Raw genomic sequence first — 26,169 nt, 5'->3', positions numbered from 1 at the left:
ATTTATGAGAACATATTTATTGTTAGGCTGCATTTTTGTGTATTGCATTCCCTTATTGTTTTCCAACTCTTATATACTTAATTCCTAATTTATGTGATCAATAATAAAACATTTTTTTAAAGTACGTTAGCAATATAATTTGTAAATATAATACATAAAAGAACGGAGTAAATATAAAACTCTGTGCAACATAAACATAATCAAAAAGCGTATAAAAATTAATACGATTCGAAGTTTACACGACCACATTCCACGGTCGACCACCTTTTTCAACAGTCGGTTGGACCTGCAACAAACAAGTTTAGTATTTAATTAGCTCAATGGACCCACATCTTGCGTTATTAAAAAATAACACTGCACTATTCATAGCCACTAAAATACCTTTAAAATTAATAGTATAGACACTAGGATTCGTGTCACTTGATATTGCATATTGAAAGTGTCACATTGCAAAACTTTTTATTAGATTTTGGTTTTTTGCACAAATATAAAACATTACATTCTTATATCTGTGTTTATTACTTCTTATATCTGTATTTATTCTTATACTGTATTATTACATTTGTTTAGATTATAATTTATCTTAGTCCTTTTCCATATGGCGGTGGAATGAAACGCATCGGAAACAAATGAATCTTTCTTGGCAACCGGAAGCACAGGAGTATTACATAAACAAGACACAAGAGAAAAGAATTGCTTCTTTGGGTATTTATTTATATTGTACGAAATACTAGGTACATGCAAAATTAAATAGAGCATACAGTAAACTTTTGGGTCATACAGAGACACAGAGGTTATACTGAGAGGACTGTGTGGTGCAACTAAAGATAAATAAGTACCTATTATTACTTTGTATCTTTGAAAATTACGTAAACAGAAAACTAAACTACACATATTTTGTTTTGTTAATACAATAAAGAGCGTGGTCACGCTCTTTTTTAACCTCGTACGCAAAAAGAGGGGTGTTATAAATTTAACGTATCTGTGTAATCTGTATATCTGTCTGTGGCATCGTAGCTCCCTTACGGATGAACAGATTTTCGTTTAGTTTTCTTTGTGTCATAGATAATTTTATCCCGAGTGTTCTTAGTCATGTTTCATAAAAATCGGTTTAGCCGTTCAAAAGTTGTATCGAAATTAATATTAAAAGTCGGGGTTATTTTTAATTTCTCTAACCAATAAACTTGTTATATTACGCTTAGCCCACACTCCTTTTCCATCCATAAGGAAGGCCATTGCTCCGGCAGTGGGATCATTTAAATGGCTGTTAATGATGATGAATAAATGAAAGAGAACTGCGTATTAGAAATACTTAAGAAGAAACGGGATAAAGTAACTGTTTATTTGATTTTAAAGTGCTGATATATTTTGTGTCGTGTCCGTGTCCCGGTTTTACAACGCCTATCTTGCCGCTTTGTATAAAGTTGTATGGAAATGTTAAACTCTCATTTGGCTACGTGTTATCTCGTTGTATTTCGTTGTGTCTTTGGAAAAATACTATAAAAAATGACATGAAAAAGTTCTCGTGAGGGTCTAATTTCTGAAGAAATACTTGAACATAGCCTACCTTTTGAGTAATATTGTCCTCGCAAGCCATGCGTATCCTCTCGCAGGTGGCGGGCGCGTGGAGTACGAAGTCCGCCGACACCCCGGCATCAATCCGCGCCGACTTTATGGCTTCCTTTATGGCGAAGAATACGGACGCCGCCAAAAATAGCGGTGGCTCGCCTATAGCCTGCAAAATTTTGAACTATACATACTTAGTTGTCATTTCACTAAGGCTAAATGGTCTGTGTTAGTTGTACACTTTGCAATAGATTTTCCTATCTAAAAAACCAAAAATACATCGAATATTCCGCCAATATTTTCCTGAGTGGTTTCTCTCGAAGTTTTACTACAGTTTTCTCGAATTATATCCGTTTATATTCCTCATGTCCTTTCTACCATGTGTGTGCGTTATGTGGTACCTTAGTTATGACTACGATAAGCAAGGTATAACAATTATTTACCTTCGAAGAATACACTGCTCTAGGATTAGGTGCCCCTTTGAGCAAAGATACATTGAAACTATTCGGTACATCTGAAAATCCAGGTATTTTATATGCCCCGGGGCCTCTGGATAGAATCTCGCCAGTAGGTGAAAACACCATTTCTTCAATTGTGTGAAAACCATAACCTTGCATAAACGCGCCTTCAATCTGACCGATGTCAATAGCAGGATTTAAACTCTCTCCAACATCCATAACTATGTCTGTTCTTAACACCTGATGGTCACCCGTCAGACAATCGATCATCACTTCAGAACAAGCCACACCATAAGTGAAATATTCGAATAAATTTCCACTATTATTTTCTGCATTATATTCGATCTTTGGCGCTTTATAAAACCCTGTAGCGAAAAGGCTTACTCTGTCTAAATACGCAGCCATAACCCAATCTTCCCATTTACCATCTCGGTTTTTCAATTTGTATGGTTCTATTCTTTCTTTTAGGGTCTTGCACGCATCCAATACAGCCATACCGTATAAATCTGAACTAATACTGGCAGCGGTCGGTGAACTGTTTGGTACTTTATCTGTAGACATCTCACTAATGTGTATCTTGTTGATGTCAATCTCGAGGGCTCTGGAAGCTACCTGAATCATCTTTGTGAAAAGACCCTGTCCCATTTCTATGCCCCCAATGGAGAGTAAGACTGAGCCGTCGTTGTAGACAAGTAACAAAGCACCTCCTTGCATGAGGACATCAGTTTGGAACGATATGCCATATTTTGTAGGAAGCACCGTTAATCCCTTCTTCTTCCATCTGTTTGATCTGTAACAAAAATATTGTTTTTAATATATAATTATTAGAATTAGGTTCAATGATAAAAATTAACATTTTACACGTCGCGTAAATAATTTTAGATGTATGCATTGTATATTTATAGTAAAACATTAACTATGGGATGTTTAAAATTTTCTCAAACTTGCCTGTTAAAATGTTCTACATCTTTTTTCCTTCGCCAGTAATTACAATTTTGTATGCATTCATTCCAACATCTTTCAATCGTACAATAGATCAGTATTTGATTAAAATGAGTTAATTGGCCTTCGTGATACATATTGATTTCGACGATTTCTTCATAAGTTTTGTTCAACGCTTCAGCTACATCTCTGATCATGGCTTCTGTGGCCAACATTGCTTGTGGGGCTCCAAATCCTCTAAAAGCCGTGTTTGAGGGCAAATTGGTTTTGCATATATAACCTTTAACTTCAATATTTGGTATGTAATAACAATTATCTACGTGGACAATTGCTCTTTCGATCATCTAAAAATAAATACGTAAAAAAGTACACGTCTTCTTCTACATATGAGGTACATATACCTATATAATTGCATAAGTACCTGTAGGTAATCTAAGTAACAGTTTTAAACCTACCGAACATGATATATCCATGGAATTTCCGGCATTACTATACATTTCAATATCTAGTGCATTAATTTTACCATCGCTGTTAAATGCCACTTTGTATTTAGTAAGGAAAGGATGCCTGTAGCCCGAAGCTTGCATATCCTCGTCTCTACCCAACATGGCTCTGACAGGTTTTTTCAATTTGTATGCAGCCATGGCCACAGGCAGGGCTAATATTGTCGCTCTCGTTTCTTTACCACCAAAACCTCCTCCAAGTCTTTTGACTTTCGATATAACTTTATGATTTGGAATGCCAAGAGCTTCGGATGCAATATGCTGAAATATTATAATAGGTATTTTGTTATATTTATTAAAAGAGTAATCAATACATATAATAAAACAGTAGAAAAAAATTCTGTACATTAAATATATTTACATAAAAACAAAATTAGCGATAGAGTGATAGAAATAAAGTAAGAATCTGAAAAAAAAAGTCTGCCTGTATGTCTGTTTGTACACGCTAATCTCCAGAACTACTGAACGGATTCCAATGATTTTTTTTGTTATATAGCTTAATAGCTATACCCTATATTTTGCCCAGGCTTAATAGCCTGGGTAAAATATAGGGTATAAATGATTTTGATAACTAGAACACCTGATGGAGAACTACGAGAACTACGATGGCCTAGCTAAACTACTTATAGGAAATATAGAAATGATGACTTAACAAAAAATGTTCAGTCTGATAATAATTTTCTGTTGAGGTATAAAAATCGAAGATCTAGAACACTTTATGCAGACCCCAGGGTGACATTCAGGTCTTTATATTGGCGACCGAAGGAATAAAGAAGCGGGAGTGGGACACGTAGCGGGAAATGGGATGGGGAACACGTTGCGGGAAAATACATTGGACAATTTATAGGAAACGGGACAGGAAAAGTTTCGGAACGAGATACGTAACTGATATTGTAGCGGGAAACGGGGAATTGAACTGAAGATGACAAAAATACGAATTTGAATCATAGTAATAAATAAATTTTACCAGTCTTAGAATACGCGATAAAAGAATAACTGAAATTTTACTTCGATTCCTTTTAAGAACTGAAATACATGCGTGCGAAGCCGCGGGCAAAAGCTAGTACTTAATACAATTTGTTATCTTACCGCTATATCAGCTGGATTTTGACTGCTAGATATAATTTCCAATTCATCTTCTCTTCTAATAGCAAAAGCAGATATTGTTTCTAAATAAAAATGTTCTTGCGCTCCGCTTCTTATGCAACTTTCTAAAACATGAGGTGAATTTGCGAAGGCCTGCTCGACATTACCTTTCTTACAAATTCTAGGCTTCGAAAAGTATGAATCATGATGTATAGCGTCTTCTATAGTAATAATAACAGGTTGCATTTTTTCATACGTTACTGATACGAGATCCTTAGCTTTTCGTGCTGCATTTTCAGATCTGGCAACTACAGCTCCTATGACACATGAGCGACTTGTTACAATTTCTCTACTGAATATTTCTTCGTCTTTTATAATAGGTCCCATTTTGTTACATTCTTCGTTTAAATCTTTTGCTGAAAAGAATGCTACTACTTCGGGAAATGATAAAGCCTGACGGGCATCTATATCTTTAATTTTTGCAAATGGTTCAGTACTAAAAACAAGAGATAAATAAAGTTCGCCTTCAATATGCGGAAGATCATCACAATAAATGGCTTCCCCTGCCGCTTGTTTCATTGCTGATGCGTGAGGTACAGGTTTACCAACTGCGTCCGATGGGTGTGTTGCATCATTGCGAATGTCAAAATATTGAGAACTACTGGGTATTTTAGCAGATTCTTCGTTTACTCTACTTAGCTGATTTTCAGGCGCTTTAATAAAATTATTCGTAGTAAATAGTTGAACAACAAATGTATAGAATTTGAAAAACAAACTTAAGCTAAGTGTTTTTCTATATTCTGCCATTCCTCCAGGGACCGAAGAAGTCAAATTAAATTCTTGCGTTAAATATTGCATTATCAAATTTAAAGTGTTTTCATTCAGCTGAAGACCAATAAGTGCATTAGAAGAATCGGAAGCACAAGTAGTTTTTGGTCCCATACCACCGAAACACATTTTAGCATGAGAAATTGTTTTGTTTTCAGTAAATTCTATATTGAATGCAGCGGTAACAATGGCGATATCATCTTCCTTGCGTCTTGCTTGTTTGTATGCCTTTATTAACTGTCTCTCTTTGGTAAATGGGATTTCAACAGAAACTACAACTTCATCATCTTTTACAACAGTCTTTCTGTATCCTATAAAAAAGTCTTCGTCAATGGTTATTTTTTTGTGACCTCTCTCATAACTATAAACGTTAATTATGCAAGAACATGCCATCAAAATGGGGTTCAGATCGGAGATTGGACTGGCAGTGATTATGTTTCCGACTAATGAAGCAACATTGCGGACCTGATTGCCCGCAAACCAGTGCAGCATATCGTTAATGGACTCGAATACAAATTCTTTTCGCGGACTTTTGTTAATTTTTGACTTCAATACCTGTTGTAATTCCGTTAAAGAAATAGCAGCTCCGACCACAATGGCATTGTTTTTGACTTGACAAATATTCATTTCGGCTATAAAAGTAGGATGAATTAAAATTGGATAATTCTTGTTTTTTATCTTCATTTCTACTCCGACTTCAGTGTTACCTACAACTATTTTGCCATGAGGATATTTGTGTTTTAAAAACAGTATTTCATCAATATTTTTTGGTCTAATCCACGTTACATTGTTACTTTGGAAATAAAGGTAGGAATCATCGTATTTGTTACTTAATTTTAGTTCTGGAGGGAAAATGGGTTCTTGATTCCTATCGTACGGTTTGAAATCTGATGCATCATGTAGTCTTGAATTAATGTTATTATTTTGATTCTTACAGCAATCTTTTCCCATAGCACACGTCCCTTCTGGGTTTACATAACTTTTTTCCCAGCCATCCATGAATGTTTTGAAACTTTCAATTATGGGCCTGTATCCAGTGCAACGACATAGGTTTCCTTGTAGCGCGGTTTCTATGTCAGAATATTCCAGTTTGGTGTTTTGTCTGAGTAGGGCGTACATTGACATTACAATGCCTGGAGTACAAAATCCGCATTGAGAGCCGTGACTTTTGGCGAGTCTTTCTTGAACAGGATGTAATCGATCTTCCGTAGAACCAATGCCCTCCACTGTGGTCACAGCAAGTCCGTGCATTGCGCAAACTGGAGTCAAACATGCATTCACAGCGATATGTCTGTATCGAACGTTGAAGAAAATTAGTTTTTAACCAAGAACTTACAGTTTGAATTCAACACAATTAGTAAATCTTTTGCATTTTATTAATTGTATTTTTAGAAAAGGATACTTGATTCGATCTTTGCGCCTGACGTACTGGGACACCATCACGGTACAAGCGCCACATCCTCCTTCGCCACAACCGTACTTCGTGCCAGTTAATTGTAACTTTCGTCGTAAATACCACAACAACGTCCATTCGGGGTCTGGCTTAGCCTCCACCACCTGGAATTATTTTTTGGAAGCTGTTATTATAAGAGAGGTAGGTGTGACGTATATTATTCCTGATGTCGTACGAAGCGACTAGGGGATAGTAGACAGGGTTTTACGACCTTGACAGCTGATAAACAACTACATCATTCTCAAAGAGGATTGATGTCGGTAGCAAAATCAGAGCTGAATCTGTAAAGAATTCTAAGTTTTTTTTAAGCGGAACTCGAGCTTTGGTGTCACAGACAGTACAGAATGTAGCCGGTAACACAAAAGGATGAAAGAGAGAAGTGTGAGGAGAAGGATTATATACGTAAATAAAAAATATCTCGCAAAGTTATCCAAAACCCTTTCACAAAGCCTGTCGGTGTAAGTAAATGCGATATATGATATGACGTCGATAGTCGATATCATGGACGTACCCACAGTGAGATACGGTGGGGTAAGGCAATGCCTCACTTTACCTCAAATAGCTATATCTAATATATATTATTTATTTATTATTTACTTAACAAAAGTAATAAACATTGACGTCATTAAGTGTCGTGTCATTAGGATCGTCGTTTTCAACCCACAGGCTGAAAATGATTATCGAAGATAGATTAAATGGGCTATTTCGTTCAATGCTATATGCATTGAGAACTATATGCAGTAGAACATTTGTAATATTAGCGATCTTTCACGGAAGACAAAAAAATATTTGCCCCTCCTTGGCCCGGAACCTGGATACGCCATGGTCGGGTAGATATCAATACCCTTGTTACTTTAAGTTGTACTAAACTAATATGCTAGGTTATACATAAAAGGTATATAAAATCACGTGCATTGCTATATACAACTGCATTCAATTTTAGTGTCACAATGAAATGAGAAGCGATGAGTATACTTACAGTTTAATAATACACGTGAATGTACCTTTAATATACCTACTTAATCAAGATCAAGGCAACTCGCTTATCACTATAATAAGTAAGTACTATTCGGCCCCTATCTTGATTGTGAAAACCAGCGGTTCTCAAACTTTGAAGATGGAATCATTTAATGAAAACTAAGCATTTAACAGAGCCCTAAAATTAAACTTGTAAAGTTACAACCGATTTTGTGTGCAGTAAATAACGACTTTGCAAAATAAATTTAATCAAAAAATCCTTTCTTTTGCCCTGGAGGCACACTTTGAAAACCACTGGTGTAAACTGTAAACAAAACACAAGAACTAGCTATCTTTCCTTCCTTACTTCCACACTGTCGTCGAACATTTATAATAATATTACAAATATGCCAAACTTTGACAGATTCAGTATAGGTAAGTACATTGCTAATTTTTAATTGTGGTAAATGAAATCACTCATACTAACTACGCTTTGTTCACGCATTCGCGTTGGCATGTGTTTGAATCCGGCGACAGTGTGGAGTTGGCATTACAAACAATTTAGTATCAATTTAGTTTGGGTTGGGCATTTTATGAGAAAGATATTTTTTTACCCATTTTAAAGACAATTTACACAATATTCTTAATTATTAATTTTCAAGGTCAATTTACTACTACTATACTATTGCTTAATGATAGATTGACGTCATAAACTTAATTACCTAGATATTATTATGAAATGAACTATAGGTTAAGTAGGTACTTATATAATAAAAGCAATTTAAGCACCTATCTTAAATGTCTATTTTAAAGGAATACTTATTTGTTACCTTCTTGCCGTTGACGAAGAATATTAGTTCGTTTTCAGCATTTTCGGGTACTCCTAGCAATTTATCCATCTTGACAAAAGTTAGACAATGTCTAGTTTTATTGAATTTAATACGATGAAATAATTAAGTTATTTTTGGACGGTACAATCACATGACACATGTGCGCTAAACTCTGGCGCCAAGACCAGACTGACAGTCTCAAGTCTGAGTCTGACCCGGCAGAAATAGGAAGAGACGGGTCGTAAATGTCGATTTTACAATATGAACAACTATAGGAAAAATCTCAAACTATTATAGTTGACGCCCTAGCTACTGCTAGGGCGTCACTACTTTGGAGATTTACTTCGTTTCTTGAAAGTTTAGCTTGTTAGGATACGATAGATGAGCTTTAATTTTATTTATAAGATATTTTAATACTGAACTTGAAATCTTGATGTGTACTTTGTTATTTTAATAAATAAATTATGCAGGCATTGCCATATAGTATGCCGATATTAGTAGATTAGAAAGTACATACCTACCTGAGCAAACAAAAACCCTGTCTATATAAAAGTACCTGCCTATTAAGTAGTGCAATTGCCCTAAATATAATATTTGCTATTTTTGTTTTTGAGGGTTCTTTCTCTTGTCGTCGCATTAATAGCCATAGTGGCCCCACGCGTAAAAATGAAGATTTTTGTTTTTTTAGATTCGGCTGTGATTTTACGACAGGCCGCCAGCTTGAGCCACTTTGGGATTGCTGTTGTTACCTCTCAGCTGTCGTTGGCTTTTAAAGCTAGTAAACTATTATGTCATAGGTAGTAAGTACTTGATTAGAATGACCAGGTACCCAATAACAGTTTGAATTACACAAGATGCAGATGTAGAACTACTAGGACCCTTCATTGTTACTAGTACGCCTTGTATGCTGACTTCGGATTGAATGAGTTTGCCCAAACTTTGCATTTGCATTAAAAATTTTTTTTATTGCTTGAATTTTTTTGGCGCTCACTTGTGTCTTAAATTTTGTTATTTACAACTTGTGAAAGCAATATTTTAAATAAACAAAAGTTATGTTTAGTTTTATAGCAATTAGTAAACATTTATATTTTAAAAAAAATCACCAAATATATACAACATTTTATTCAAGATCATATAATATTAGTATTATTCTTATTAAATGTTCAACATAATTTGTTACTACTAATCTAATATAATATAATATAAAACACAAATTAAAAATCTATTAGTATGTACTATGCTGACTTTAACACACCTTTACTCTCTAATTCTTTTTCAACTACAGTGCCTTCGTATAGAATTTTATCTTTTAATGCTTCCTGAAGTAACTGTGCATCAAACCTCTGTTTCGACCAATGGTATCTACAATATGACCAGTATAATAAAGTAGACATTGAAAATGTACCAACTCCAATATGTTGTGACAGCATTGGTTTTGAGGTTTTTATAAATGCTGCTATCCCGAATCCTACTCCAGTTGCGATACCATATAAAAAGCTTTCTCGGAAACATGGTATTTGAGATAAATCTCTACCAAATAGAACTATTCCCTGAAACAAAAGAAAACAGGATATATTTTCTGTATGATGATATCAACGGGTTCACATTTTTATATGACTGAAGAAATCAAGTATAGATATTAAAGTAATAAGTGTATGCATTGCTCGTGAAAGGAAAAAGTAATTATTATTTATATAAGGGTATAATATAATTTATGTAGGTATTTAAAAAATCATCACAAGTGTTTCCTTTAATAAGTACTTGGTTGTAAAAAAATATATTTACTGCTAGAACCTAAAATTATAGTTACCTGTTTCTTCTCTTCTGGATCTTCTTCTAACATACTTTTTACAACTGTATCCATTGTTTTCGTAATTTAATGTAATTTAATTTGCAAATTATAATATATAATGTAATAATTTGCAAAATAGTGTAAATGAATTTGTTTTTATTGTAGTTTAAATTATTGTAGTTTAGTTTAATTTGTATTGATTGTTGTGATGTGAAAACGAAACGTCAATGTCATCACTGCAATTGTCAGCTGTCATTGTCTAATATTTTCGACTTGATCACAAATTTATCAACCTTTAGTAAGTACTTTGTACAGAGTACCTACTAATTCCACGTATTAAGCTCCGATAAGATCCGGACCTCCATGAAAATAATTTTCTATTTTTGATCGGTAGGTATCTAAATGAAATCTACATTGTTGAAACATAGAGAAACGAAAATTAAAAAAATAAGGACTGCTAAAAGCTTTAAAAAATGCAATCAACATAAATAATTTTATAAAAAAATGGAGAATATCTCTCACATATCATTAATAGATTTGTCTAAACAATTTCCCTTCGAACTTGGTGAGTTTATTAAAAATAATGGGTTGGTGAGTTTATTAGATACAAATACGGTGCAGCGCAGTCAGATTTGAAATCAATATAGCGGGGCCCTTCTAAATCTATGGATTTAATCAACGATTATATGGTCGACGTAAACTTCTTTGGTGGAACGTACATGAGTGAAAAGTTTTGTTTGAAAATTATGTTGGCCACCAGTTTATTGACTGATAGTTTGTTGGTGTTCCGTTTAACACTCGTTAGGTTTATAGTTTCGTAGTGTAATGGTTTGTGGTCATTTTGGTTAGTCATTTCTAACATTTTATATTTATAGAAGAATGCTCGGGAGAATTGTTAAGTAAAAAAAAGAACTATTTATTCAGTAATATTTTTTTGGCCGTGTAGATATATATAGATATCATAATTATCATCTAATTTAAAAGCGAAGTTAAGAACTCCACCTACCGATTATAGTTATGAAAAATTCGTTTTTTCCTTAGTTAAACTTTAAATCAGCGATCACAATGCAACAGCTTCAGATTCTGTTAATTATTACTTCAACATAGTTTCCTATCTAACATATTATTTATGATATGTTCCCAGATAAAAAAACAAAAAAAGAAATATCATTCAATGAAACATTAATAATAAGTTGTGGTCATCTTGAGGGTGATGTTTGCGATGAGTCATCGGATTCAGAATGGTCTTGCCAAGATTCTAGCGATACTGAGGTAGTAGTTGAAGAAAAAAAAGATGAAGCGCCTTTTGAAATAAAAGATTTCGTTCCTGACACTGCTGCTGATGAAAAAGTTGAAGAAGAAGATGACGATTTCCATTTTTATTTTTTCCCAGATTGTGATAAACCAAAACCTCCTAAAAATAGCAAAACAAGTGTTATTACTGTAGATGGGTTTCTTGCAATTAATCCAGATCTTAAAAAGCCTCGTATCGTCTGTACATGTAATTTTGATGAGAAAACAGGCAAGTGTGACTGTGTAGTAAAATTACCGTGTGAGTGCGGTGCGGAAACAGTTGATGTATGTACTTGCTCTAAAGCTAAGAGTATATGTATTTGTCACACCAAGCCGCATAAAGAATGTATTTGTAAAGAGAGTGACGTATGTCTCTGTCGCCCTGATGCTATTAAACCAATATGTCCTTGTGAAACATGCGTCGATAAACCTTGTATTTGTCGCCCCAAAGTTTTCCCCAGTCCAGACTGTGAATGTAAAGAAAAACCTAAGCTTGATGATAATACAGCCACGGAATCTTCATTTAGGGGGGAATTCGGTGAAGAAGGGCTAGAAAACATACATGAAGAGAAAATAGATCCTTGTGAATGTCAAAAACCAGATCCAACACCAATTTGTGCATGCTTAAAAGGAGACGACTGTATATGCAAAAATAATACATGTGTGTGTAAAGTACTGAAAAGTTGCATTTGTGAAAAGAAAGATAGCAGAGATCCTCTATGTGGAGATAACGATTCAAAAACTGTTTGTACTTGTCCTATTCATAATGAATGTACATGCGAGGATTCACCAAACTGCAAATGTTTTCCCAAGAAATTATGTACATGTGGTGATCCGGAAAATTGCACATGTCAACGTATTTGTGATTGTATAGAGCCTTGTCTTTGCGATACCAAACCTGTTGTAGAAGAATGCACTTGTCCTGAAAAGAAGACTACTACTCCTGCTTGCACTTGTGTAAAGAAGGATCATGGTAATAAATTGAAAAAAGTGAGAGCTGGCAAACATGGCTACAGGTGGTGTCATGACGTCGATCCGCGTCATACATATTTTGACTACGGCTACGATATGCACGATAAGATTGATTACAAGGAGCAAATGAGGGAGAGAATAAAAATTTACGGACTACATGAAGAACAAGCCGAAGATGAAGAAGTTGCTGCAGTTGATGAAGTTAAAGCACCACCATATAAAAAGAAAGTTAGAAAACCATCTATAGATTGCTGCAGCGCTGTCGGAGGTAGGTTTATTGGGTTAACTTTATCAAGACAAGGTCATAAAAAAGTATATTTTATTTTATTTTAGTTTTATAAAATTAAAATCCGATTGATCAAACACGGTATTAGAATCAAGCTGACTAGTCCTCCTGGCAGCACCAGTTGACACATGGGTGAGCCATGGCGAAGCTCAACAATAATATTTCAATAAGATCGCGTTATATATTTCGTTTCGTTCCTAAAAGAAAGAACAATGTATATAAACAAGAAAAAACGGGACAGCGCTAATATATTTTGTGTGTGCCTGGTTTCAATGCCTATCTTGTCGCTTTGTATGAGGTGGGACGGAATGTAGTATGGAAAATGTGTTATTTTCATACGCTAGCTCTAACCTAGCGTGTGGTCTCACTCCGATGTTCACAAAAAATACTGTACATTACGTATGTATACAACAATGTCAATTCAAATATTCGAATAGTTCGAATAGTTTAGTCAGATAAATAAGGGCTTCAATATACCTAATATGAATCGGACATAGCATCCATCGAGTTGGCGAAAAATAACGAATCTTTGAAGCTTCATTCGTCTTAAGTATGATTCCAAATCATGTGATAATTGCTGGATTGTACAGATTTAATGTGTTTATACAGGAATTAGTATTAGCGTCGAATGTATTGGTGAAGACAAGGGTAAATTCTTGGTACAAGTGATATCTCATTCTTCAAAAGAGGGTGCTAAGACTGGCTCAAAGCTTGTTAGTATTGTGGATTGCAACCTACACACAATGGAGGAGAACAGAACTGAGTATGTGCTATAGATTAATTTAATAAAAGCTTAACATACATCAGAACAAAGTATTTGACGTGCTTGTTATGTGTAGTAGAGTAATCATCATCTAAATAAGTAGGTAGGTATAATTACTGCTACAGACTTGAGATTTTATTAATTATTTAGTTGCTTTGTGTGCTTCTGACGGTTTTTATTTCTACACAAATTAAGAGAACAAATAGATGGAAGAAACTACTTTTGTGCCTATTTAAGTGTTTCAGCGGTTTGTTTTTTGAAATATTATTTTCAATATTATTCTATTTAAGCGATATTAATTATTTATCAATTTCAATATAATTTCTTAAGTATGGATCGGATGGAAATAATAGTTAAATATAAAAATCGTAAGTTATCTCAGCGCTTTCTCAAGAATCATGTCAATTTTCACTTCAACCCACAGCGTTTTCAACCCACTTCAACACAATCAATTACAACCCACAGCGAAGATAAAAGTTTAAGTTCGTCGTGATAGGTGCTGATCGATTTAATTATATATATTTTACAGATACATAACAAAGCGTGACATTACAAAAGAGAGACGAAGCTACATAACGATATGTGAAAACGGTTACTATAACAAAGTGACGCGTATATGTGGTGAGCGTCATGTAGTCAAACGGTTATACCACACATTCGAGGACTCCAAGCAATTTTTATTGGAAGGTTCCAACGTTGTACTGTTGAGATATCTTGGTGTCCGTCGTTACCGCGGGAACATTAAGACCGAAACAGTACTGATGAATGGACAGATATGTGAAAGCATTTATGTAAGTAAAAATATTAATCGTGACAGAGTAGCATGCTTTTGAGAATTAAGACCGTCTGAGTCGCAGAACAGCAGCAACTCATCATAGATGTATTTAATATGTGATGTTATTCCATTATTAAAGTATGTGTGTACCTAAGTAGTTTGCCATTTCTTTCAATGTGCATACATTTTCTTTTCAGGTATGTTTGGGAGTGAGTCAAGCGATCGTGAATGGCACTCCCTTGTTCGTGTGTAAGATTGAAAGGCATATTATAGAACCTTCTGGATTTGTGCATCAAACGCTGACTATCCTCACTCTAAGAGGTAAGTAATTGTATTAGATCTATCTAGTAATTGAATATGAACTAGACTTTTATATATTATTAGAAAAAAAAAACATTGTAAGAAACAATAATGGTAGGGCCTTCTGGTATGATAGGGACCAACACTGTTCAAATGAGTTTCTTTCGGCATTTCTTCTCAGCAGTGGTTGTGCAAAATGCCAGTAGTTTGTAGCTTGTGAGAAATAACTATAAATATAAAAATTGATGACAAAAAGTGCCTGTGAAGGTCTAGTTTGAATTTGATCGAATGAAAATATACTGTTCGATTTTAATTCTGTGATCTAAGTTTCTAATCGAGTTTAGATACACTCGTAAGCTAAGGTGCCAAACCTTTTAGGCTTTAATCTAGATGGACAGAAAAAGACACAATAAATTACATGTAGTGGACCAGATATTTATTTTTGATTTTATTGTAGTTGTTTTCTATCACTACAACCAAATATTATTAAGAATTTATTTTCTGTCCACTACGTAACCACTGACTTTCTCTTTGCCATTGTAAATAAATATCGACGTTAAAATTTGACCGAAATGAATTTGTTGGAATAAAATGTGATAAGTGTAAGTGGTTTACTCCTCTAATACCTATAAAGACAGTCTGACTAGTTGGTTTCATTGAACGAGACAAAGTGGCGAGATGCGACGCGACACGAAAATATAAAATGTATGTACAACAGAACCCTTATTTATTTATTTAGTAGCACACAGAACAGGTTATAATAGAAACTGAGTAATTATACTAATTCTTAAATTGTTAATCAAGTAAACTTTTAAATTGATCTAATTCAGTTTTTTTTTTATTTCGTAAAAACTCGTAGGTTTCTTAAATTTAAATGCAAATTAAAAATCATTTATTTGCACAAAACAGGGTACAGGTGATGTTCATTACAGAATCATTCTCTTTTATGAAATGTCGGAAAATGACACTTGTCGGAATTCCGTGGTATTTATAATCCGGGTAACGTTAAGGACGAACATTGTGTCTGTGTATATATACCCAAACTGAATCCATACTCAAAATTGTAATACTGTTAAACTGTTGAGCCGATTTTGATGAAGTTTGGAATAGATGTAGTTAATGACCCGAGGTTAAACACAGGCTAAAAAAACGTCTAGAAGTGCTGACACAGAAATATGTACACTAAACACAGGTTATCGCGAGTAGAACTGCTGATACAGACATATACTAAACACAGGCTGTCGTGGGTAGAACTGCTAATCTAGCCAGACATACACGTATTTTTTCTATAATATGATTTTTAAATGTGGACAACCCGTGAAGCAGTTAAAACACAAGAATTATGGCACAGGCTATATGGTGAGTCACGAGTGGGCTGACAACAACTACCTGTTACACCTGAACCCGCTGCTCCGCATCATTCCTGAAAAGGACGAGATCGAGCCGCACGTGCCGCTGCGGTCTTCTTGGCGACAGGACCTTCAGTTGCTCTCGGACTATTTGGATTTCAAGGTACTGATAAGCTATATATATCATTTCCCGTCCGTTCATGGCTAATGAAACGTATCGTCGTCAGAAAGTACATGCCAGATTACTGATATACTTACTGAATATAGTAGTAGGTTTAGTTCAAGAGTAGAAACTAAAAATACAACCTCCGCCGACGTTGGAGCCAAACTTTTGTACACATTAAGTACTTAGAATGTGACGGAAAGTTTGTCTCAGAGGAGGAAAGTTTCCTTTTGGCCTGACTGGTTTGGCGACCATTATTACTTGAGGAAAATGATCATAGTCCTTATTGTTTTACAAAAACACTCGGTAACCGGCTACCACATACAAATTGTTTATCTGCGCTCGACGGCTGCGGGTTTAACGAGGTGACTAGCATTTCATATTCTATAAAAAGACAGAAATAATTTGAACTGTGTATATTTGCGTAACTAGGCATATATTTATCAATGTCTGTGGTTACAGACAAAAATTAAAGCTTTGTCAAAAATTTTGAAAAATTGTTGATTGAATGATTTTAACTTTTGAACAGAGTACTAGATCTTCGGAAGGGGCTCGCTACGTGTCTGAAAATGGCGCCCTATCCGGGGCTGTTAAAGACTACCTCCAAGCTCTGCTCTTGTTGAAGCCACAAGATGCCCTCCATTTCACCAGGCATTACTTCGAAACAGCGCTTTCGGCTTTGGACCTACCTCATAATGAATTCTTCGATCCTGCTACTAGACACGTACGATACTTCTTCTTTGAAGAATGAATACTGTGTCACTTTATTAATTTTAGATTATTGTATTTTTATTACATTAATTTCTTCAGTAATATGGATGTTGTCAACTCCGTCTGTATATTACTCGAGGAAAAATTACTTAAAAATTTAGTTGTTTTCACGCAAGTGGTTTTACTAATGTTTCGTAAGAGTGTTTTGAAGAGATACACAAACATACATGTCCCTGGTTGGTATCTCTCAATGTAAATTTAAATATACATATCCTCTGTCGTCTACGTACGAAGTTGACGTTATATAAATACTTAAATTTTAATTTTTTTACCTTCACATAGTATATATATTTTTTATTAAATTCTTTTGCAATTAGGAACAAACTTTTTAGTTTTTTTATGCACTTTCCAAATCACAGACTTGTATAGGTATTAATTACAAGTACTTATCAGTAAGACTTTCTCTCCAATGAGAGAAAGTCTTACTGATAAGTACTTAACTTCTACCTAATAAATATTGATTTATGCCATATTGTCATCATAGAAGACAATTACTGCATAACAGCTTTGATAATATCGGTTTAAGAGGAAAATGATACAAAGGTATCTTAGAATCCACCAGCCGATTGAATAGGAAAAAAATATGTAGAATTGAACTAATCAAGCACTCATTTGTGGATCCAGATTGTATATTCAAGTGGATGTAGGGGTCTATATGTCAAAGATCTAAAGTTATATAGAATAGATATATTAGTTATTTAAAATAGATATTCATATAATGGCAACAGAAAAAGTACAATCTCATTGATAATGTAAACAAAATAAAAAGAATACGAGCAGTATTTAGCAAAAAATGAAAAACTTCTCAAGTTTCCGCAACTTTCTCTATTGAAAGCGGAAAATGTCCGAACAAAAAAAAATACTTTTCAAGAAGTTTGACGTGGCCGATAAATAATTTGCGAGAACGAGCATTTTCATAATATCATCGGTCGTTTCTATTATAAATATAGTTGCGTAGTTACACAAGGATTTGCGTATATCATATGAGAGATCCCTCTAAACAAAATGACAAAACTGCTGAAGGAGAAGCAGGGACACGAAAGGAATTTTAATTTTTTGTTCCTTTTTTACACAAAGGAATTTATTATTAAGTCCCCGCATCCGAAGCATATACGATATTGTGGTAGGGACAACCCCAATTCGTTCTCCAACCTTCGAGAGCAGAATTTTGATACGGGACCGGCATTTATTTAATATTCAGTTATTTTACAATTACGTTAAGTATGATTGTATGATTGTATTCCTTCCTGTTCGGAGTTTAATTTAATTATAACATGGGAGTAGAGACGTAGTAGGCAGTGGAAGTTGAAATTAACTTGTTAGAAGTCAACTAGTACAGTTTCTAAACAACGGGTAGTATTGTTATGGCTGCATACAAATTAGTTCCTTGCTTTGTGTAAAACATACGTAAGAGTATCTCACGGGAATCGTATATTTATTCGAGATGAAAAAACAGCCGATGTACTTACTTACCTATCATTCATTTTAAGTATTTCAATAGTTATGACTGCATCCATAAAAATTGTTCAACTATGATCCTCTGTGAAGACCATCTGGATGTTCGGATATACTTTTTATCAAAATATCACATTACGTAAATCTCGGAATACTTATTACATGGACGATCTAATCTGTAGCGGAAATGCACAGTATTTTAAGAGAACGGTAGCGGCAAATTCTGTTATACCTACATACTTAATCAGTTTGCTGTTTATACTGTACTCTGTGGCGTGAAAGCGTCAGGTGACAATAAGCCCCTTTGGAGCTTCAGCGCTTACTATAAATCCATGTCTTCAAAATAGACATGCATTTTACACCATTTTCAATGGATCTCAGGCATAGTGCACGACAAACCTACAAAGGATAGATTGTGAATAGGATTTTATAAGCAATAGCTCGCAGTTTTACAAAATATCGACTAGGCTTAAACTTAAGAATTGGGTATCGTAAATCCATGCCCACCAAGCATGGATTTACGATGCCCAATGCTTAGAGCTTTTATCTATTTATCAATATTTTTAGGGTTCTGTATCTCAATGTTAAAACGGAAAGTTTACAGGACTAATAAGTTATGTCAATATCTCTTCGAGTACACAGTTTTTCAGTGTGAAGAAAACATTGGAAGTCAACGCGTCTAAAAGATATAACAATAATAACAATAAAATTATATAACATATAAATTACATTAATTGCTTTGTAAATAAATTACAAAATCGATTGTGGCCGAGCTATGTCGGATTATACTATGTGTGTAATGGAATAAATTATTATTTTGTCTTTAAATTGAAAAAAAATCTGAAAATACAAACTTATTACCGCGAATATCGAAAAAAAACCTGGTGTTGCGGTTAACTATGCTAGCGCGTCATTTGAACGGTGATTTTCAGATAGGTACGCAGGAATACCAAATATGGGTAATCTATCGGGAACTTTCCGTCCCCAGGCCAATCTATCCGAGTGACAATAAATTAGCGTAGGTTGTCAAAGGTTTTATTAGACAGGTGAAACGCTCGGGCCGCGGGGACTGGGACATTGGGAAATCTATCGCAAAACTTGGATAAACCGGCTGAGATTGGTGGATTACTAAATCTGCAAGTCTATCGTTACTAATATAGCAAATGCAAAAGTTGGCGAACGTCGGGCAGGTAACTAGTTTTTCTTTAACAATTGATTTTCTTTATGAGAAAATACGATGGATAAGTTCATAGGATAAGTTTGCCGTTCCTACTTATTCGTTTTAGGGTTCTGTTTCCACAATAACATGAATGGGTGTAAGAAATGAAATGATGACATTTGGCGCAAACTGAAGAATGAAGCGATTCAGTGTGAGATGATGATGACGGAGTAGATTTACCTAGAAGCTTAGAAATGAATAAGCCAGGCTGTCTGTCAACACTTTTATCACTTCTCACGGTAAATTTGAATTAATCTTTTTTTACGTACCTATTATGTTCTGAGGTCCATCTATGTATTTGTTGATATATAATATTTATATCTCAAAATTTTTCTTTCAGTTTTTCTCGAAGCAGACTGGTACAGATTACTGTTAGCATTTTATGTTCTTGAATTATATTTATTTTATATTTTATAAACTTAATACTAAAAGTAAGTATATTTCGTAAATAAAGTTCGTACAAATAAATAGCTATCAAGGTCTAATTCTATGGCTATTTTTAAAAAGCCAGCTTGACCTGTTACGTCTATAAATATATCCTGACACTTTATGTGAAGTAAGTACACGTTAAATTATTAATGTAGACAGGTGGTCGAAATAAACCTGTAAATTTGACAGGATCTCCCAGTAGCAGGTCCCTACGTGGCCATAACCCGAAAGTTCGTCGAATGTAATAAAAAGTTAATACTTTCACGGGGTCGGGCGGAATTGCGCATTACTAGCTACATTATAAACAAGCCTGCCAGTGACACCCTCTTTCCTAAAACATTAAAAGTACGCAAATAACGCTGCCTACCTAGAAGTAGCTGAGAGCAATGCATATACGTTGCGCTCCGTCGTCATCCGTCACGTTGACTGTAATTCGCCGACGGATAACATAGAAATTGTATGGAGATAGATTTACGTCAACGTATGTCAGTATCAAAACCTATGGAAAACAACGGAGCACAATGTCGCCGCAACGTTGCAATAGCGCATGGCGCTAAATCCGTTTATGTAGTAGTACCAACACAACTGTAACATATCACACATACCTATCCCATGGACAGTTTCCTCTGTGCTGTATGTTAGAGAATCTCAATGCGTTCCTGAATCAGGAAGGTTCCTGCATTCAGGTGAATGCGATGTGTTTGCCGACGCGACGGATGGGAAAAGTGTTTTAGACGAATTTGGGTATTGTTTGCCGTTTTGTAAAGTCCGGGCTCAATGCACGTCGACTTGCATATTATACGTTGACTTAATTACAATGAGATGAGGGAAATACCTACAAATAATCATTAACAATATTAATAGCATACTTTTATACTTTCAGTGTTTTGGTTGGAAACTGGAAACCCCTTCCCGCCGCCGGCCAGCATGCATAATTAAATCTCAGCGGTCAAATTAGCAATTTGGACCCCAACAACGGGACATAGTTCAGTTGAGCGTCTTTATTGTCCAAGTAAATTTATTCAACCATTACTACGCTCAATTAGTGCGGAGGTGTGCTTGGAGACAATTCCAAGGGTTGTTTTTGTATCTTATTGTGATGTAGGTTCTTCCTTGAAACTGTCTCTAATTAAATGTTTAATTTTGTTCGTGTTGAGTTTCAACACTGTATGCTTATCGCTTAGTCGTGCTTCGTTTGTTTTACGTCTGTCGACGTACAACGCAGGAATTTCAGGAACGCATATCAGTGTCAAAATCTATGGAAAACAACGGAGTACAACAGAGCTGCAACGTAGCAATGGCACATGGCTCTATGTTCCAGATTAAAGCCGCGACCCGTTCACCCAATACCTTCCCTAATAGTGAGTCTACCATTTTTGTTTTCTACGACTCCTACGAGAAAGTGCAGTGACGGGGTGAGATTGTATCTGAAACCGGGGTATTTTTTAGTTTTGCGTTCTATATTTTGAGAGACTCACAACATTGCAAACAATGTTCTATTAATAGTTATATAGGCTATTAAATTCTGCATCGAATGAGACTAAATTAAATGTAATCTACTTAGAAGATTTCTCAAATCAAAAATAGCCTATAGGCACGCAAAACTTTGGATATTATTACAGTAGTATTATAGGATATATGGGTAGATGATAAGTATGAAGTATGATTTCATATCTAGCTAAAGGAATAGGATTGGTTCACTTCACTCCGCATTATAAATTAAAATCTCACGCTCGGCTGAGTTCTCGTGCACGTTCGGGCTGATTTCAGGAAAATGCATCCATGATTATTACGATTTTTAAAGCTTGGTATTATCTTATTGTACAGATTTAAATATAAAATACCATTAGGAATTACTAAAGAAAATGTGTAAATAAAATTATTATATAACAATATATTTAATCATCAGAAAATTTCAAGACACTCGTTTTTAGTTGAAATATGAATATAATATATATAAACCAAGAATATACACTTAAAGGTTTAAAAGATTAGTTACATGATTTACATGGACACTTGATAGAAATGATCTTTTAATTTAAATAAAAATGTAATTATAGATAAAACCAGCTTTACATTACGACGAAGCGGAGCTCAAAAATACTCGCATAAGACCGTGGAATTAATTTAAACTTTACATTTAATCTTGTTGGCTGACAAAACTTTTGGGGGATTGAGATAAAGTATCACCTAAAATAGCAAAACTCTCAACATTACGAAAGATAACATTGGTACACACAGGCGAAGAAGTTTCCGAGCGGATCAATTTTTTATTTAGGTAAAATTCAATACACTATAAGCAAACTTAAGACTGAAAAAAAATATTTTATCCTCCGTAAATGAATTATAAAAAGCCATCAAACTAGATGAATATTAATGTTTATACTTATATGATTAAATTTTTGGGCTCAACATCTGTGGTTTAAGGACAATGCACTTTACCCTGCCATCTTGTTTGCACATCCCTAAGAGAATATAGTAGTAGCTACAGTTTCATAATAAAACGAAATAGGAATAACCTAACTAAAATGCATTTAGGGAAACCATGCAGTCATAGGATAAATGGAAAGGTGAAGCGCATTCCTGTATTTTGGTGGAAGATAATTTCACATCGTAATCTTAATTCATCAAAATGATCCTTGCTGATTAGTCTAGCCGATTTATATGAGTGTTCAGTTATACAAAAATCATATTCCAACAATCTACATCTCATGTCCCTCCAGCCCAGAAACTATGAATTGCATAGGAGATATCGTGTTTCTATTTCTTATTATTTTGAAAAATATTTGGTATAAGATTATAAACTTTTCTAACTAATGATTTTTCGTATCTATTTTCATCCCAGACACTTTTAAATTTTAGCTGCGCCGCCATGATTGAATTAAAACCATTCGAAGTGCTGCGCATAATTCAATATACTGTTGCGGCAAACCGGAAATAATCTATGGATTCTAGCGAACCACAATGTTTATAAATACGAGCCTTATCCAACCAAATAATACTTGGGTTTAAAGTTGCTTTTGGATTTAGTAGTTTCAAAGTTAATTTTAAGATTATATAAATTATAAAGATTCAGGTCAAGATTTGTACAGTTTCCAGTTAAACAACATATAGACTATAACTAGAAAAAGTAGAACTACATAGAAGGAGAAAATGCGTCACTACTAAAAAGTTGATGATTTGGCCAGTAAATAAACATTGTTAATTATGATACACAAACTATCATGGACAAAATGGCACTTAATTCTAGTAATGTTCTGCTTGTCACGAACGAAGGGTGTTTGGGGATATTTCAAATATCGGTACTTATATACGCGATATCTTTATCGTATCAAAGACGTAGGCAGGCAGATGATACAATAGGGTGTTGCACGACGCGATGCCACGCTGTGTCTGTTCTAGTGATTACGCTGACAACATAAATTCCAAGTTTGATATTGGCTCATCGTGTCGAGATTTGATGTGTTCGGTTTCGTCGTTCACCTAGAAAGGGGATGCACAGGATCCGGTGTAGCGTGATACTGTACAAGCTGACTCAGCATGATCCCACGCTTGCGCGACGTGTCACGTACGGACCCAAGCGATTTATTAGACATCAGCTGGTATGTGGTCACATGTGCCTTTGGAATTTATACACCGTCACGTTGTGGCATGCGGCACTGTTTTCAAACTAAGTGTAAGCATAATATAAATACTTACCATACGTTTTGTCTTAATTCTCAGGGGGTTTACTGTCATCTCTTAATACTGTTTAGAACTTAAACTGATCTACATCGCAAATTTGTATTATAAAGTCTTATTATCAAGTTATTTTTGAATGTTAATGAGATCCGTTTCAGTCTCCGAAACTGAACTGTGCTGCATTTGAATCGTCACGTAAAAGTTGATGACAGACCTGCAGGACAGAACTTAGTTTCTATTTGCAATATTATTTTGGTGTATCATATTCGTACTGAAATAATTTTATTTTCTCATAGCTTGTGGTGTTCCACTGCTGAGCAAAGGTAAAATAATAATATATTTTCTGAAAATCACATGATCACTTTGAGTATTGCTACCTATTCTTTTACAATCGATCGCTCGTATTTTTCTATTATGTAGACTATCCGAGAATTTCTTAATTAATCTCTCAAATAAATTCACGTTGCGAGATATTAATTATACCTAACCTGAGTCTCCTGTGACAAAAGAAAATTAAGTCTGTTTTTTGTCGGCTTCGCATTTATATTCATTAGTATTCATATTAGCAAAAATATAATTGTGTCTTTTATGATATACAAAGATTTTTTTTCTGAATAAAAATAGTAATTACCTTTAGCCATCTCCAATGTTAAATCTAAAGAATAACAAAGTAGCTTCTTTGTAACATTTTATATATTTTTAGATGAATTAGGATGTGCGATAAACATGTGACTAAAAATTGCATTAAATTATTTTTAAAATCGTACGCACTTTTCTCTAAAACTAGCCTGTATAGTTAAACACACAAACATATGTATTTATAATAAAAAAAACTTATTGTAGCTACAATAAGTTTTTTTTATTATAAATACATATGTTTGTCACGTCGAAATTGTCGTGCGAAATTTTAATATTATTTGTAAAAAATGAATTATGGAAAGGCATTAAATTCAAAATTATATTCTTAATAAACATTTGCAAAAAAATAAAAGTGTTACTTTTACGACCCACATTTTCATGGCTATACAAGAGAGAAATTTTCGACTTAACGATAGCTATAACGGCGCACCGGGGTTTTGCACCTCCGTGTAATATTTTTACCGCCTCATGAACGGAAACACGAGGCAGTGGGAAACTGGGAACACGTCTACCTAACACCCGCGAGCTTTCCTTTTGATGATTTAAATAAAGAATGGATTTAAACAATTTTATTTAAAACAGCAAATAATAATATTAATGACAACCGCTTGTGGTCAAATGATACCAAATTCGGTTTATATTTGGTATAAGTACACACTTTACTTGAACGCGGCGAAGAAACTTTATCCTAGATTCTTCAAATACTTAATAACAAGTGACTATCAACTTGTGTAGGATGGATAGGAATTGGAGAAGGTATACCTATAATAAATTTTTAACATTGTCACGTACATAACTTTGGTTTATTGTTCTCCTATTGAAAGGTTAAAATCCTGCCCTAAGCAGATCATGTCTCGTATTTCTGTACAAATAATCACTAGTGTCGATGAAGTTAATTTAAAATACATATAACATTCTGTCTTTTTGTCTTTTCCTTCCATTTCTTGTCAAATGCCGTTCCACATCTAACCATCTCGTCCTTGGCTTTTACAATTTTTCGGCAACCACGAACGGCTGAATAGGAATCCATGCGGCCAATAACATTATAGTTGATACATGTTTACATGTTATATAACGTAACAAATTCTTCGAACAATTGCGTCTGGCAAGACTGTTCGAGCGAAAGTTTCGCGGGCACGACAAGTAGAAAAGTGGTAACATTAATCTGATCTGTGGCAGCAAATAGCTCTCGAATGCGGTGGACGGGGGTAATGCACCGTGTGAGGAGTTGGGGCAGAAACTGGGTGCCTGCGAAACGGTCTGCTCCTTGTAGGCCTGTTCGGGCTGCGGCTAAAATTCTAACACGTATCGACATAAGTACGATACACTAGAGCAGGTGCTAGCTAGCTAATTTCTTATGCACTAAATATTGAAGCTTCTGGCACGCGCTACGATAGTCTTGCTTAACACAATTTTGCATTGCCATTGGAACTAAAGCAGCATGCAACATTTCATGACCGGTACGATTCTGGGTGCACAATCAGGTCATGCATATAATATTGCGTTGTCCGCATAAAAATTAGCTATCAAATAAAACAAACCTCATCTAAATCGGTTCACACGTTGATAAGCTACGGTGCCACGTATACAGACATACAGATAGACTTACTTAGCGGTCAAATTTATAACACCCCTCTTTTTGCGTCGGATTGCAAGATT

The 26,169-nt window shown here is 34.7% G+C and overlaps 3 protein-coding genes across 3 annotated transcripts; 1 reads left to right on the top strand and 2 right to left on the bottom strand.

Moving 5' to 3' along the window:
• Positions 1 to 111: 111 nt before the first annotated feature.
• Positions 112 to 8,896, bottom strand: LOC128676624 (xanthine dehydrogenase-like). The gene is made up of 8 exons (XM_053756821.2): positions 8,624 to 8,896; positions 6,786 to 6,940; positions 4,559 to 6,674; positions 3,422 to 3,730; positions 2,973 to 3,310; positions 2,010 to 2,814; positions 1,568 to 1,735; positions 112 to 286 (listed from the first exon to the last, which is right to left on the bottom strand). Exons 1-8 carry the CDS (start codon positions 8,690 to 8,692, stop codon positions 236 to 238), a joined length of 4,011 nt encoding a protein of 1,336 aa, XP_053612796.1. The 5' UTR covers positions 8,693 to 8,896; the 3' UTR covers positions 112 to 235.
• An 834-nt stretch (positions 8,897 to 9,730) lies between these two features.
• l(3)87Df (lethal (3) 87Df) lies at positions 9,731 to 10,646 on the bottom strand. The gene is made up of 2 exons (XM_053756826.2): positions 10,434 to 10,646; positions 9,731 to 10,173 (listed from the first exon to the last, which is right to left on the bottom strand). The coding sequence occupies exons 1-2, from the start codon at positions 10,485 to 10,487 to the stop codon at positions 9,859 to 9,861; spliced, it is 369 nt and encodes a 122-aa protein (XP_053612801.1). The 5' UTR covers positions 10,488 to 10,646; the 3' UTR covers positions 9,731 to 9,858.
• Positions 10,647 to 10,823: 177 nt separating this feature from the next.
• LOC128676626 (uncharacterized) lies at positions 10,824 to 17,411 on the top strand. The gene is made up of 7 exons (XM_053756823.1): positions 10,824 to 10,980; positions 11,560 to 12,948; positions 13,576 to 13,729; positions 14,259 to 14,520; positions 14,702 to 14,825; positions 16,156 to 16,316; positions 16,846 to 17,411. The coding sequence occupies exons 1-7, from the start codon at positions 10,920 to 10,922 to the stop codon at positions 17,065 to 17,067; spliced, it is 2,373 nt and encodes a 790-aa protein (XP_053612798.1). The 5' UTR covers positions 10,824 to 10,919; the 3' UTR covers positions 17,068 to 17,411.
• Positions 17,412 to 26,169: the final 8,758 nt, after the last annotated feature.

Source organism: Plodia interpunctella, chromosome 16, assembly GCF_027563975.2.
Source record: "Plodia interpunctella isolate USDA-ARS_2022_Savannah chromosome 16, ilPloInte3.2, whole genome shotgun sequence".
In the NCBI taxonomy this organism is placed as follows: Eukaryota; Metazoa; Arthropoda; class Insecta; order Lepidoptera; family Pyralidae; genus Plodia; species Plodia interpunctella.
Note: the sequence above shows the minus strand (reverse complement) of the source record. Positions and strands in the feature narration are given on the sequence as shown.

Coding starts and splice junctions, on each gene's coding strand:
- LOC128676624 (XM_053756821.2), bottom strand. CDS start 8,692: ATGGATAAATTGCTAGGAGTACCCGAAAATGCTGAAAACGAACTAATA. Junction 6,941..8,623: donor TCTTCGTCAACGGCAAGAAG/GTAACAAATAAG, acceptor AAATAATTCCAG/GTGGTGGAGGCTAAGCCAGA. Junction 6,675..6,785: donor AGGCGCAAAGATCGAATCAA/GTATCCTTTTCT, acceptor CGTTCGATACAG/ACATATCGCTGTGAATGCAT.
- LOC128676626 (XM_053756823.1), top strand. CDS start 10,920: ATGGAGAATATCTCTCACATATCATTAATAGATTTGTCTAAACAATTT. Junction 13,730..14,258: donor ATGGAGGAGAACAGAACTGA/GTATGTGCTATA, acceptor TATATTTTACAG/ATACATAACAAAGCGTGACA. Junction 14,826..16,155: donor GACTATCCTCACTCTAAGAG/GTAAGTAATTGT, acceptor ATTATGGCACAG/GCTATATGGTGAGTCACGAG.